At 37.5% G+C, this 15,862-nt stretch overlaps 1 protein-coding gene across 1 annotated transcript; it reads left to right on the top strand.

The window, feature by feature from the left end:
• The first annotated feature begins 512 nt into the window (after window positions 1-512).
• LOC122777472 (14-3-3 protein beta/alpha-1) lies at window positions 513-5,362 on the top strand. Its single transcript, XM_044038748.1, has 6 exons — window positions 513-622; window positions 2,378-2,679; window positions 2,760-2,883; window positions 3,026-3,189; window positions 3,321-3,416; window positions 3,528-5,362. Exons 2-6 carry the CDS (start codon window positions 2,386-2,388, stop codon window positions 3,582-3,584), a joined length of 735 nt encoding a protein of 244 aa, XP_043894683.1. The 5' UTR covers window positions 513-622; window positions 2,378-2,385; the 3' UTR covers window positions 3,585-5,362.
• Window positions 5,363-15,862: the final 10,500 nt, after the last annotated feature.

Here is a 15,862-nt window from a genome sequence, read left to right as displayed (position 1 = left end):
ACAATTCTGTATTGTAGCTATTTTTGCCATCTGAGTTGGATACTTAAACATACAGTTGTTACTTTTAGATTTAGTTATATATAATATGTATGTGTACATATATATGTATTCATGTGTTCATATATAATATATACGTACTGTATATATGTATATATACATATATACGTACATATATATACACATACAATTTGTTTAAGAATTTGAAGAATATATATGAATAATTTGCCGTTTGAGATACGCAAATTAAATAAAAATGTTAGTGTACACCATTTCCTCTTCTGTGCTGCTGCAGTGCAGAGACTGATAAAAAAACCCGGGTTATTGTGAACATGGTCGTTTACAGTACGTCTCTAAAAAAAAATCCCCGGTAATATGTTAAAAAAGGAGCATATAACAATGATAACAATGATAACAATGGCGTTTCCTTTGCTCAGCTGTTATTTAGCATGTGAATAGTAGCTGCATTAGGTGAGGCAGATGTGTGCGGTGAGAGAAGAGGAAACAGAAGTGCCAGTGTAGCGGAAGTGGTACTGCCCTGAGCGATACGCTGACCTAACGGAGGACGGAGGCTCAATCGTCCAGAGAGAGAGCGATAAAAGCAGGACTAAAAGTCACCCATATTGTGAGTATGGTCGTGCCGCGGTCACGAAAAGCGCGTTATAACACTAGATACTCCATTCATGTTTGAATTTTGAAACGCCCGTTGCACCGTGTCCGCTGGGATCCCGTTGAGAAGCTATCATGTTCGCGGAGCAGGTTAGCGTTAGCTGCTAGCGAGCTATCCGACGGTCGGATTCCATGACACTTTGTTCTGTCGGGATCGGCAGTCTGAGTGGGCCGCGATACAGCTGCCTAAAACGAGTTAAACGCAAAACGCACACTCCAAAATATAATATTTCCTTTCTCGTGTGTGTCATGCGATCGACTAACATAGTAGGCCTTTACTCAAACGTGCGTTTTTACGCTGAAAGGCCGCCGTAGCTCTTCGCTGGCCTATGTTCGAACCGTTATGTAGCGGTAACCATACATTTGACGACAGTAGCTACATAGCCTGTAGCTGATTCGCTGTGCGCTATTGTGTTAGCTATTGGACATATTTGCCAAAAATAACATGATATCTTCCAGTTTGGTCGCTGACATAAATGAGGCAAAACCAGCCACCGCTTGTATCCGTCGTATTCGGTGAACTAATGCTCACATCGGCGAGCGAAATGTCACCCTAGCATCGGGGGAGGGCATTACAAACTGACCCGGGAAGGCTTCGTCTGCTACCGCAAAGGGTCGGTTGAATGAACGGCGGAAGAGCCAGTAGTCAATTTTACACTTAAATAATTGTAAAGCGTATTAGACGAATGAGATATTCTCATATTCAGATCAAATTTACATTGAAATAGACATGATTGGCGGACCTGATCTTGCTAGTAGCTAGCATTAGCAAGTGATGCGAATGGTTGACCCACTTGCCTGTGGGCCCAGTTCGCTGTGTCTCACTCCCTCAAGGGATGGGACGATGTGAACATTTCACGATTATTTCGGTTAAAAATAATTGCAACGGGTCATATCTCTTCGACAATTTTTTTTTAAAAATATGTTATTTAAATGGTCATAATATCGATTTGTCTTTCATTGTGGTTAGACATATGGTCTTTATCGCTAGCAGGCGAGATACATATTTTTTGGGGGAAATATCTAAACTACTGTTAATATATTATCATTGTGATTTAAATTACCACATCTCACAAAGACTAATATTAAATTTACAATTGTATACATGCAATTAATGCAGTGTGTTTGTAACAAGCTATATCAAATGAGGGGGTTGAAAAAGTGTTGTCAATCAAGTAAATGCATATTAATTGCTCCAGTTTACATTGCAGTAAAGGTGTTATAACATTCTTTATCAATACATCCCTAATTGAATCTTGTGGTTTTTCACAAATTAATATTACATTTAATATAAGAGATCAGGTCAGATATAAATATATTAGGGATGAAACAATTACTTGATTAATTGATTGTTAATCAATTACTGTGTTAAACTTAATTTTGAGTGATTTTTTTTTTGAATTTTCAACTGCTTATGTGTGAATATTTTATTGTTTCTTTGCTTTAAAACTGAATCATTTTGGTTTGAGGACAAAAGAAGACATTTGAGAACATCATTTCCAACATTTTTCAACATTTTATGTACCAAACAAGTATTTGTTTAATTGAGAAAAGAATGGACAAATTAATCGATTATGAATATAATTGTTAGTTGCAGCCATAAAATATGGTAAAACATTATATGTAAGGACCTGTTGACCTTGTGAATTACCCATCACCGTCTTTTGTATATTCTCAAAATCTTCCAATATTCTATTTTCCCCTCTCTCAGTCTAGAAAATGGACAAGAATGACCTGGTACAGAAGGCCAAGCTTGCTGAGCAGGCCGAACGCTACGATGACATGGCCGCGGCCATGAAGTCGGTGACCGAGCAAAGCGGGGATCTGTCAAATGAGGATCGCAACCTTCTCTCGGTTGCCTACAAGAACGTGGTAGGGGCACGCCGCTCATCCTGGCGCGTCATCTCCAGCATTGAGCAGAAGGCTGAAGGCAATGACAAAAAAACGCAGATGGCACGTGAATACCGGGAGAAGATTGAGACTGAGCTGCAGGACATCTGCAATGATGTGCTTGTAAGGGTTTCCTTTATAAAAAATATGATTGCAGTGCTTTTGTGTTATTGCAAAATCATTAACGAAACTACTGTTTTCAGAGCCTACTGGACAACTATCTCATCGCCAATGCACTCGCTCCTGAAAGCAAGGTGTTCTACCTGAAAATGAAAGGCGACTATTATAGATACCTGTCTGAGGTTGCATCTGGGGACAGCAAGAAGGGTAAGTGAACACATGCATCATTTAATTGTATATCATTTGAAATTGCGTGCAGTAGTTTCTTAACATCTTCTTTGTCATTGTTGCTGTTGTCATTTTGAATTTTAACACTCACATTTCTTTTGTTAACCTTTGCCTCATTAAGATACGGTGGATAATTCCCAGAAGGCCTACCAGGAAGCATTTGATATTAGCAAGGGGGAGATGCAGCCAACACACCCTATAAGGCTTGGTCTGGCCCTCAACTTCTCAGTCTTCTTCTATGAAATCCTCAACAACCCAGACAAGGCCTGCAACTTGGCTAAGACGGTATGGCCTGAATTTGAGTTTACAGTATTAAGTGATTGAAAGAGAATACTCAGTTTTATTTAGTCGAGCCTTACAAGGATGCTGCTTGATAATAAACATATTTAATAATAAATCCAACATCTGAATTTCAGGCATTCGATGAAGCCATCGCTGAACTTGACACTTTGAATGAGGATTCCTACAAAGACAGCACCCTGATCATGCAACTACTAAGGGACAACCTGACTGTGAGTTTCAAACTTTTAATGCTGTTTTTTCTTTTAAATGGCTTGATCGCGATGTGTGATGTTTTTTCACTGCCAGTCCAGTCGTAACGTTGTGCCCTTTTCTGTCCCCAGCTGTGGACATCAGAAAACCAGGCAGATGAGCCAGAAACCGGAGATGGGGAAAACTAATGGAATTGCACTGTTAATCCACCCACACTTTTATCTTAAACACAGACAGCTTATATACATCCCCCTCCACTCCATCAGCCCCTCCCACTTCTGTATGACAAGCAGCCTGAATTGCTCCTGACAAAGTAGTTTAATCCTCTCAGTTCACTGCGAGATGACAGGGTAAATTTCAGTTGTTAGCAGATTCAGTCACTTTGTGGAAACATGCCGTATTGATTAGTGAGTCCACGTTGCTGTTGTGTTTGTCGGCTTAGTGCGTCAGCCTGTGTATAGTGTGACTGAGTGTGAAAGGACGTGAAAGTTTGTGCGTATGGTCTTGGGGGGGTGGGAAGGGGTGTTGTGAATTTTAATCGTCCTTCCAAATTCCTTTTGTTGTGCATTTTCCCCATCCCATTTTTTTTTGTTACTTTTCTTATTTGTGATTCCTCATGATATTTACAGGTTTTATTGTATTGGTAATTGAACTGGCAGTTGATTTCCACCAAACACTGTGATGGTAGGCGTTCCATTTGCTTCACGACCCCCCAAAAAAAACGGTTTTTACGTTTGAATTTCCAAGACACGCGTACAATCCCGTATTCAGCTAACTGCAATTCTGCTGTGTGCTCATACAGAAAGGAGGCAGGCTGTATTGTGACACTGACATCTTGGTGTATTGCTTCTTGATCACATTCACAAAATTCCCAGTTTGAAAGTTCCAAGGGCCCTCAAATAATCATGTTAGATTTGTTCAGGCAAGACATTCCATATTATTAGGCTTCTAAAAAAAAAAGGCAGTGCTCCTTTTGTGTTTTTTTTATTATTTTTTAAACTAATTATTGATTGTCGTTGTAGTTTTACTTACTGTTCAGGTGCTGCTTGATTTTAATACAATGACGGTTGTATGTGCATTAATGTGGTTCCATGTATTTTGCAAGATTGACTATCATCTGTATGTAAAACCTTAAGAACCCTTTTTATTGATGTTAATTGAAAATGTCTCACCACACTGTATCAATCCTGCTTGCAAAATATTCCTGTTAAAGCAGTTGTTTTATCCCAAAAAAAGGAAAGAAAAAAAAAGTTGTGCCTGGCTTTCTCTTCCAGCCTCTGTTTTCATTAGGTGGCGGCATCTGCTTGTTGCTTTTAGAATTGTCAAAAGAAAATTAGTTAGGCTAGACAAACTGAAAACTGGTAAATGTTGACCTCATCCTTTTTATTTTAACCCAGGTGCATGACTCTGCTGTTTGTACGGTTGTCGGTGTGAACGATCACCTCAAAAATCAGGTTTCACATTTTGAAGGTGCAGTTTGGGAAAGAAGCTCAGTGTCACAATACCATGTATCACCACTACATTCCACGTATTGTAGTTGAAGACACCATTCCACATTATAGCTGACAGTCTCTTTACAATGCTCCAATGATTTGAAAGGATCTTCTGTTTAAAAAAGAAAAATAATAAAAAAAAGTCATGTCAGTTTATTATTATGCTTGATGAAAACGCAGTTAGTGAATGTGGAACGAAGCCTGTCTGTATATCAGGTATCTACTTGCTTTGTTTTTACTGACAAGTCTTATGGCTAAAAATTTGCTTCTGTAACAGTCTATTACCCAGTGCACACACGTGGTTGTGAAAATTTAGATTAGTACTGAAAAGCAATGAAGAAGTGGAGATAAACAATGGTTGGTGTTATTCTAGCTTTGTGTTTATGTATCTTTAAAACCATTCTAGTTTCACTCTACATGTAAGAAATAGGAAAGTGTCAAAGACCAGTGAAATAAAGTTTCGTTTAAGGTAATGGGAAAGTTGCAGCTCCATTTCTTTTTGTCTTAACTAAGTATTTTCATTCATAAATATCGCAAATAATAACTGTTTATTTACTTTTAAACACGTGGCCTAAAAAGTTTACGAGTTAGCCATTGTTCCTTGAGAACTAGGTTCCGTCGCGGACTGTTACGAACTCTTATTTAACGAGACAACAACAGCAATCTTAATTTAGTCTGCTGTGTATTTATGCTGTGTATTTTGCTTATGTCCACCATTGTGAGTCAACTCAAAGATGAATGATCTAATAATAATAATAACAATAATACTAATAATAATACTACTACTACTACTAATAAAAATAATAATAATAATAATAATAATAATAATAATAATAATAATAATAATGATAGTTTATTTTAAATTATGAGTTAAAGAGGTTGCAGTTGTTTTAATGGTTCTCAGTTAGGTCCAATAACTCACAAGAAATAAGCTACATTTACAAGTGGTGATATATTAATTATTTATTATTATTTATTATTGATTGGTTTAAATTTGGATTTAGCAGCCTTTCCATTCAGTCTAATTCATTTGACAAACTTGAGTGTGGGATTACTGGGGAGGATTTATTGACAGAATTTTAATATACGATTTATATTTATGATTCATTAATTCATACTTTCATACACTCAGAGTGAGTTCTATTTCACAGAGTCTGCCATGATGCACCACTATGTTTGTACAGTAGCCCAGAATGGACAAATCAAATTCTTGGGAGGGCTGGACAGTTTCTCATACACACTTGGACGTGTAGTGTGAAGTACAGGTTTTTCAGTTGGTTGCAATATGCAACTCCATCCCTAGATGCCACTAAATCGTACACACTGGTTCTTTAAATCATGGGCTAGACTCTGCTTCTCTTGACTGCAACTCAGCCCAAAAGTTAATCGTTTATCTCAAGCTTTTTGAATTTGTCATATTTCTTCTTTTTTTATTATTATTTGCATAAACGTAAAGGTTGAATTTGATTAACAAGTATGTAACATAAAAATGGCTGAACTTTCCCTTTAACATATCAGAAAAAGACATATCAGGATGCTGACAACCACCCCAGGCCATTTTTCTACTTCATACTGTACATTTTTATGTATTTAAAAATGTATGTTTTGGAGATATAACACATCAGAGTCATATCTTGAGCTGGAAGTCATTGCATCGTTTGAGCTGTAAACTGCTTTTGATTCTCACTTGCCACGTCAAAAAGGTGGAGACAATCCAATCATGGTAAATAGCCATTTTCCACCTCATTATTTACACATATGCCAGTGTTGGAAAATGCATACAAACAATCTGCTGCTGTTTTTTGGAGTCTGTCTGTCTATTTTGGAATTGCTGGGATTCAAATATTGTAAGTGGATCATTTATATTTGTACTGTTTACAGTTTCCAAGTGCATGAGATGGACTATCAAAGATAAATTATTGTTATGAAAAAAAAAAATCCTTGAACACTATATATAAAAGTATGTGAGCATTTTTTCTGATGAACTGTTGTCCATTGAGCAGTCTGATCTCTATATCTAAAGAAGTTATACGTCAGGCTTTGCAAAACTTTTCAATATCTTTGTTTGAGATTGCCTCAGTATATTTATATACTGTAGATTATATACACCATTAAACTTGCATTTGAATAAAAAGACCTGTGCACATGCTAGAGTTGAAAACCTAACTGGACAACAATCTAACGATCTAACATTAGTGCCAAGTGTACATAACAGATTGTTGAAAATGTTTTATCATCAATTACCATAATACAGATATTTCTTATGGCTTTCTTTTGACTTATTTCCTTTGAATGTAAAATTGTGTTGTGTTTTATTTTGGTTGTTTTAGTTTTTGTTGATTTCAGTTTCTTTCCCTCTGTTTTAGTTGCATATTACTGTGTTGTTTTTCCCCCCCCTCTTGATGTCGTCCTTATATTCTAGACAATAGCTTCAACAAACTTGTATTTAATGATGCCTTAGTGGTGAGTAGATTTTAATCACAAGGTCTTTTATTTGCACTCATCATGTATGACAATAAAAATATGTTTTCATTTTGGATGTTTTCTGTTTCTTTTATGTCATCAACCCTCCCGAGTCAGCCCTTCTCCATATTTTACTTTGGTTGAGATTTTTAACACATTTGGTGGAGAGTGCTTGTACCAGTGCTTGTACCACCTCAATAATTGTTTTTAATTTATAATTACTCATTTGTTTTTCTTTTGGCTGTATGATCCTTGTTCTACACACCGATAGATAAACTTAGTTGTCCCCCCTAGTCAAACATTTCTTCACTGGCATTACAACACGAGAGCAGGGTAAATACATCCCACCGTTCAGCAAACAGTATGTAGATTAAAAAAGACTTCAAATATTCTAAAAAAAAAAAATGTCGACTAACAGGACAGACCTCAAAAACATTTCCATCACAAACACTTGGCTTCAGTTGTCGGTATTGTAGTATTATACAGCGTCCCTCACTGTGTTTTACAAAGACTATAGAATAAATATAACATTAATTTAAATTTGATTAATAAAAATACAAATTTCAAAAATGTATGTCACTCTTTCGACCCAGTAAACAGGGACATGGAGAGAAATTAAGAATTAACACCACATTTAAGGTAGTTATTTACTATTATTTATATTTATCATCACTTATGGTAGAGATGGCACTTAAATGAAGTATAGTGTTTATGTACCCCTTTTCGGTTGCTAAATCCTAAAATCTCCTAACATATAGAGTATTTTTCATTTTTTAAGTTTAGGTGGCTTAAATGTGAACATGTTTTCCCTGTGTGTGCATGGGTTTTCTCCGGGTTTTCTCCGGGTTCTGCGGTTTCCTCCCACAGTCTGAAAACATGCAATATGGGGATTATTTAAATTGGACACTCGAAATTGACCCTGGGTGTGAGTATGAGAGTGAATGGAGGTTTGTTTCTATGTGGCCCTGTGATGGACCTTTCACCCTAAGTCAGCTGAGATCGGCACAGCACTCCCCCTGACCCTTATTTTGAGAATGAAGTGGTAGAAAATGGATGGATGGATACTCCACACTATGTCTCTGAATATAGATTCTCCAGCATCATTTATTTTCTACACAGAGTATATTAGATTACTTTTTGGCTTCAGCATTGGTGCGATTGACCCAGAGCTAGATGATGTTTCTTGAATTTGTTAACACATGCATTTCTGCAGCTCTCAGTGAAAGCGTAACCTTAAACTGGAAAGATAAATGGAGTATCTGTTCGCATATCACACCAATTTTTTCACACTGTGAGAAATCCATGTATTAACTTCCATGAATGGCGATGATGACGCAACCTGCTTTGCTAATGAGTCTGTTATTTTCAGGTCAAGACATTTATAAATGAGCTTTACTGATTTTCCTTTCAGTGTCCAGTCACCGTTTAAAAGTATAAAATTCCTTTGAAAAGTTAATTGTTACATTTTGCAAACGGTTGAACCTTTGTTATGTATGATGAATATGCACTGATGATGCAATACCTTTTATAAATGATACAAAACATGAAAGTAAGACGGATTCATTTGCAGAGTAGTTTTCCAGACACATTCAAGCAGAACAATTACATATTGCTTGAGAGAGGAGAATAATAAAAAACAAATAATTGTTGGGAGTCTCTCAGGTCCCATTTTTATGATTATAGTTTATGTTTTCTGGATGAGGAACATCGCATGCTCATGCAAGACGTATTGTGCACATGGAGATCGAGTAAAAAAAAAAAGAAATCACATAAACTGACAGACTGAATATATCTGTTAATACCTGCTTTTTACAAGTATAGAAACAGTTGAAATGGACATTATTCATTATTACTCTTTCAGCATTACATCTTCAACTTTCTGACAAACTTACACCCTTATTCTATTCTTACTGACATACGATGCAGTATTAGGGGCAAACTGAAGAGAAAACAAATGTAATCTTTTGAGAATAAAGTCGCAATCTTTCGAGAATAAAGTCATAATATTATGAGAATAAAGTCGTAATATTAAAAACTCATAATATTACAAATATGAGGTTGTAATTTTTACGAGAATAAAGTCGTAATAATATGAGATTTCTTTTTATCATTATCTGATTTATTGTTATTACATAGCAACAGAAGGCAGATGTTACCAGAGATAGCCTGCAGTCGACTACTACCAGCCATTTCTTTATGCTCATAACTTTATTCTCAAAAGATTACAACTTTATTCTCATGTTATGACTTTATTCTTGAAAGACTTAACAAAAAAAAACATAATAAATGCGTGTAAGAAAGAAAAAAACAAAAGCAAGCTATTTAAGTTAGCATTGGAGTCTGTTACGATGCTGAATTTGGCATCCATATTTGCAGGTTCCTGGTTTACAGTTAAAGGGAAACTTAAGTAAAAGTTAACTTACAATGATCACACCCCAAACTGTCAAATAAAATGAAGGTTTCACTAACGTCATAGTGTGTCTCAAAATAGACTTTATATACACGCACTTTAACATCAGTAAGAAGTGTAAACATGATCTTGATCATTGCAAGTTCTGTTTCCTTTAAGTTTACACAATTAACTGCCCACCAGGACTCTGGGCGCAAACTTCCGCGTTGTGATTAATGACAGTACCTGACATGAGTGTGTTTTATAGCAATGTTCCATCTCTCCCGTCCTCAGGATTTTTGGTTATCCAGTAAATCACTTTCCAATCAGCCTGTCCCCGACTGCTTCGGCATGTAAAATTTTTATGAAAATTGTGTGACATTTGAATTGAACAGCACCATTGACTGCCAAAAATGGTGTTACCGTAGTTGTGTGACATCACCTACTGGAGCTCTTTAACAGACAGTAGCAAAGTAAGGTGAGCTCTAACTTTCTGGGTCAATTATTTCCTTTAATTATTTTTAGTGTCATGATTTCTGTGAACATGCAGCTGCTCAGAACAGTCACTATGATTGGTTAAGGTTTCCCGCCGCACTGCCAGATTTTCTCAAGGTTGTGAACAGAGCCCATAGAAGAGGTATAGAAATCTAGTTTTCCATCGGATCTATTGCATCCTGCTTATTAATGTTATTGTCGAGGTTATTATGAAATTATTGACCATTAATATGTTGCCTATCCCAGCTTTATTTTTCATTATCCAAGGAAGGCAAGGAGAAACAACTCCCAGAAAACTTCCTCAATTGAACACCTGTAGACTGATGAGTGTGTGTGTGCTGGTGTTGTCATGGATACTCTGACATCATCAGATCATCAACAATAAAAGCAGAGACATGTGTAATTTATGAGAAAAATCCTCCACTGCTTCGCTTTGAATACAGAAGACACAAAATGTATTAGTTGTAACAAAGAACTTATGTGTTTGATTGTGTGTGTGTGTGGCACCAGACACAAGGAAAGAGAGCGAGGGAGTGAGTCAGGCCACAGAGCAGGAAAATGAAATGAAAAGTCAATAGATAAGAACTTTACCGGTCCACGCGGTCAGAAGTCCAGGCTCAGCCACTGAAGTGTAAAAAATCGGCATCTCCCAATTTCACGGAGGTGGAATCCCATCAGAGCATGAATGTTTGACTTCTGTCAAGATTCTCGAAAGTGTCGAATCCTGACAAGGTTCAGTGCATTTCTTGTTACAGTTCATTTAGAATGAAGAATGAAAACAATTGATCTTACAGAGATTATTAAATGAGGTAAGACACATACAGGCTAACTTTATCATTGATATCAAAATGGTCCAGTTCCATGGAGTTGATAGATTTGGTGTCTTTACAATGTCACACACTCTGGTACGTACTCTGGTACTTATACTGCAATGTGGTTACTTAAGCACAGCATATATAGTTACATCTATGGTTGTATAATAATTCCTGGTGAAATGAAATTAAAAAAAAGTGTTAATATGTGCACTCTCACTCACACACACTCACTCTGCAAACTAACTGATGTCAGTGTCCTCTAAAAAACAATAATAATAATAAAAAAATAGTACGAGGCCTGAATGGTGAAGGTTGTGGGTGGTGGGGTCTCAAATTCTGTGACCCTTTCCCTAAATCCACAATAGATGAGTATATACCGTGAGTGTCAGTTACTTATGACTCTCACGCAGTCAGTGGCAAAGCTGTATGTGGGAATGTTGAAGGAGAGTCGTAGAAGGAGGATGAGGGTAATACCAGCAGGAGCCAGCAAGAACCAGATGTGACAGAATAAAGGTCCAAGGAATGTCTCCTGAGGTTATCCTTTTGCCAACGTTCCTCTTTGTCACTTTTCAGTGAGCTTGTTATGTGACCTTTAGTCAAAAACGTCTCTTAACAAGCTCTTACTGGGTTATTTCATTTTGCAATGGTCTGTCTGCTGGATCCTGTGTGGACATACTGTACTTTAGAAGCTCAAAACATTCAACTGCACAAACTGTACGCTCCCTCCGTGCATGCTCCATGCGGCACAATATATTTTGCTATTATTTTCAAGTCAAGAAAACGACGACGAAGAAGAAAACAACGATGATGGATGCTTATGTGTACTGTACTGTGTAATGTGTTTGCACACACCTCTGCCTTTTCGTCTTGACTCAAAAGGCAAACAACTATAATTGTCCACTAACACCAGCTACTGGGATGGAATGTGAGTATGAGGAACTGACTGACTGATGATAGCAGTGTGAACTCTTGCACAAATTATAGCTGGATGGAAGCAGACTGTTTTTCTTGTTGCTCTTGTTAGGTCAAGCCATTATTGTAATGGCAAGTAGGAACTGGTGGTAACGTCACAAATAGGAATCTAAACACCACATCTGAGGCCCCCGAGATTCACATTTTGATGAGCTCCTTGTTGAGGTTTTGCAACCAGAAGTTCACAGACGTCCAATGCTATGATTTGTGTATTGTCTCTCTCTGCTCACATGTACATTACCGCAACAACCTGAAGGATTTTTAACAAGGCGTTTAGGGAAATGTATGGAGTCACTTGGTAGCTGTAGGCAGTTTTTTTCTGGTTGTTTTTTTTTTTGCCACCATGATTCCTTATATATTCTCTTAACTGCAACATTTCGGTCATGTTTGTGCATGACACGTCACATACTCGAGACATAGGCTATAATGGATTCCACTAAGTGTTAGGCCCTTGATCTGATTCATGAGGTTAATTACAGTGGTTCACTGTTTTACTTCACAAACAAGAAGCGCTTGATACATGTCTTTGAAAATAGCCAATTTAGAGCAGCAGAATTAGCTCTGCCACATAGTGTCTCTAAGGACGGGATTGTCTTTATTCATTTAAAAACACCCAAATGGCTCATTATGCTGGAGACGTATCTCATTAAAGCAGGTTTTTGGAGGACAGACTGAAAGATAGGAGCGTGGACGCAGGAGCATTTGCCATATCATATGAAGTATAAAGGGGCATCCTAAAGGTTCAGCTTCACTGAGCTGAAAGTTGTGCCAGAAAGGAAATGCTTGTTGGGCCTTGCGGCAAAGAAACATGCTGGCAACACCTGGAGGTGCATCACAACAAATCCCACGCAGCTGTTGTCCTGAATCAAAGAGCAAATAGATTTAACACAATGTTGGAAAATACTGCAGCTAAAACATGAGGTGGAAATGTCTTACTGTCTGATGCAACCAGTCGCTCTGATCTATCTGTGGAAGACATTTATGTGGTCATTCCACATCATGCACAAGAGAGTGTGGCTGACTGTCTGACAACCACTTAGAAAACCCATGCTGGTTTGAAATGTACATCCCAAAAATAAGTCTTATATAATGGATGAAGATGGAGGATGTGACCCTGTCTTCCCCTCTAGCAGGCCCTTTCCTGGCCCATCTGGCAGATAATGTGCAAAGACAGTGCCACTCAGACTCACTGAGACCCATTGTAACTTTCTTTAATGTACAATTTGCTATTTCTGTCTGCACAACATGCAGTGATCAACAATATATATTTTATAGCTTGACTTTGTTTCATTATGATAATTAATACATCCGTAGTTAGTGTGTGTCATTTTTTTATGTCAAAATCATGGAATTTTTTTAAGATATGTGAGTGTAATTGACTCAGTGCTGCAAGTCTATGTGTTTTTGTGTGGTTATGTTCAGATGAGACCTGGATTTTATTGTATATTAACTAGTCAATGCAGAAGTTTAGAAAGGAAAATCATTATTTTCTTCATACCAAGTATATGATGAGAAGATTTCATCACACAAGAATTTATGCCTGTGCCTCTAATAATTTAAACAATGCATGCATACAAAAGAGGAGAGAAAGGGATGAATGAAAACTGAATGCAAAGAGCAAGCTCACTGAATAACTTACACTGCAGCATTGTTGGGCAGTTTATTCGTCATTTCGTTAGTTGGTTTTCATTTGGTGACAGTCAGCATGATTGCTTTTGGGTGATGACGCATTTCCCTTCATCTAACAGTGATCTGACATAAAAATATCCAGAGGGGTCCATCCTGAAGAACATTGGAAAAACAAATTGCTGTCCTAAGATTGTATCTCATGCTTAATGAGGCACCCATGAAATAGTTTGCTGAGTAAAAATGACACATGCATAGCTGTTAAAGTCGACGCGTCAACTCCAAACTTCCTCTAGTGTCAACAAAGTAATGTTCACTCAGAAGAAGTGGTGCAGAGAGAGAAAACGCTAAAGAAAATCCACTTTTGTCAGAGAACCTGGTCTGGAGCAATCCACTGTTTTTTTTATAGAAAAAAGTTGATAGTCAGAAAATTAATGGAACACTTAATAATCACAGCATTAGATTGTTTTGTGATTTTGAACTCAGCCTTCAAGGGGTTGTTATTTTCTTAAAAATATAAAGTTTAAGGATGTGTACAGGATTTATTTTGAAGGGGCTTTAAAAGCTTTCATGTAGTTGGTCAGTACAATTATTTTCTCTACAGCTGAACAGCTGAACGAGTGACTGGTCATTTGGGGAAGTGACAGGAAGAGCAGGTTTAATTCAGCTGACTGGGATTAGAGTCTGTGATTCGTGACAAGTGTCTGTGTGTCAGTGTGTCTCTGAACTCTTCACACATGGCAGTGTATCAGGAGCATTTTGTTGGTCAATTGCAAAACTGATCTGAGACTGAAATATCAAAGTGCAATGGTGCAAAGTTTGGAACTTAGGCCATTGGTTTTCTCCTCAATGCTCACTGTTGTCATCAGCACCCTTAACATAAAACCTATTTGGGTATTTTAAATGTCATCAATGTTAGTTTGTTGACAGTTCGGCTTCTTCCTGTAAGACCGTGTGCCACTTTAATTTTGTTTCCGTTTTCCTTCCCTCCCCCTTCCTGCTCCAGGCTGTAACCAAGGCATCGACGGGACCGTGTCTTTGCATGAAGCTCGTCCTCAGCTCTCCAACATCTGCTCCACTGCCTGGCTGCCCTGCCTCCCAACCCCCCACCCTCCTCTTATTGCCCCACTCTGCTACCACAGCTCCCACCTTTCCTGCTCCTCCTTCTTGCTCCAGCGCTGACAAATACATGTTTCCCTCTAATGCCCGATTGGACCCTTTAGCGGTCAGTAGTGGCCCACTTTTGCCAGAGTGGGCTACAACACATGCCGCAGACTTTCATACAAAGAGGCCTTTCTCCGCTCTATGCCTGAAGCCCTTCCCCAAAAACACCCATGTCTCTCTGTTGAGGAATTGTAATGAGTATACAAAACATGACCATTCACATCAGGCTGCAAATCATCTTCAGCTGCAAATATGTCTCTTTTAATACAACATCTCATATTCAGCTCTGTCACCACAGCTCACACCATCGACATGTTGATTTCAATGACTCATTGAGATACATTATGAGATTAGCATGGATGATTTGATGGCAAACTCATTTGAATGGCAGTGTCAACGCAAGTAAAATTTTGACGTGATTGTCATTAGTATTTTCCATTTCTGCAATGAAAGAATATGTTGTATCCAAACAATATTTTGTAAAAACCTTTATGGTTGCGTTCTAATTTCCTCTCCATAAAAACACATTGGAACCTCCTCAAATATACAATATACAATTATTTTGCCTCACATACTTACATATATATTAGATAATTATTTTACCATTTTTTTGACTCAGTGGACATCTGCAATGTGGGGATTGTACAAATTTAAACTTTCCCAGGACTTACAGAAGAGTTTAACTTTAACATTGAACATGTCCAATTTGTGAACATACAATTTTAGAATTTGCAAAAAAGCTTGTTGTTGTTGTTGTACAGTATTTGTTTGTTTTGAAAGTTATTTATTCCCCTCCCCCTTCTTAATTTTTCATATGTGCATTTGTAATAAAATTAATCTTACCCTTACAACAAACAAATCCACAACAAATTCCAATTTTAACCAAATTTTAAGACAGTCTGAACATGCAATTGTGTGAAAGTGCACATACATCCAGAGTAGTGTGTAGGGTGAGTGGCTCGATGGCATCTCAACAGCAGCAGCAGTAGTTAAAAAATATTCACTTTTGTTGCCCAGATTTCCCTGATAATCCCAGCATTTTCAAAAAC

The sequence above is a fragment of the Solea senegalensis genome, linkage group LG11, assembly GCF_019176455.1.
Source record: "Solea senegalensis isolate Sse05_10M linkage group LG11, IFAPA_SoseM_1, whole genome shotgun sequence".
NCBI classification, from domain to species: Eukaryota; Metazoa; Chordata; class Actinopteri; order Pleuronectiformes; family Soleidae; genus Solea; species Solea senegalensis.
Note: the sequence above shows the minus strand (reverse complement) of the source record. Positions and strands in the feature narration are given on the sequence as shown.

Excerpts from the sequence above, each read along its gene's own strand:
- LOC122777472 (XM_044038748.1), top strand. The coding sequence starts at position 2,386 with ATGGACAAGAATGACCTGGTACAGAAGGCCAAGCTTGCTGAGCAGGCC. Across the intron at positions 2,680-2,759 it reads ACATCTGCAATGATGTGCTT|AGCCTACTGGACAACTATCT; the intron begins GTAAGGGTTTCC and ends TACTGTTTTCAG. Across the intron at positions 3,190-3,320 it reads CCTGCAACTTGGCTAAGACG|GCATTCGATGAAGCCATCGC; the intron begins GTATGGCCTGAA and ends TCTGAATTTCAG.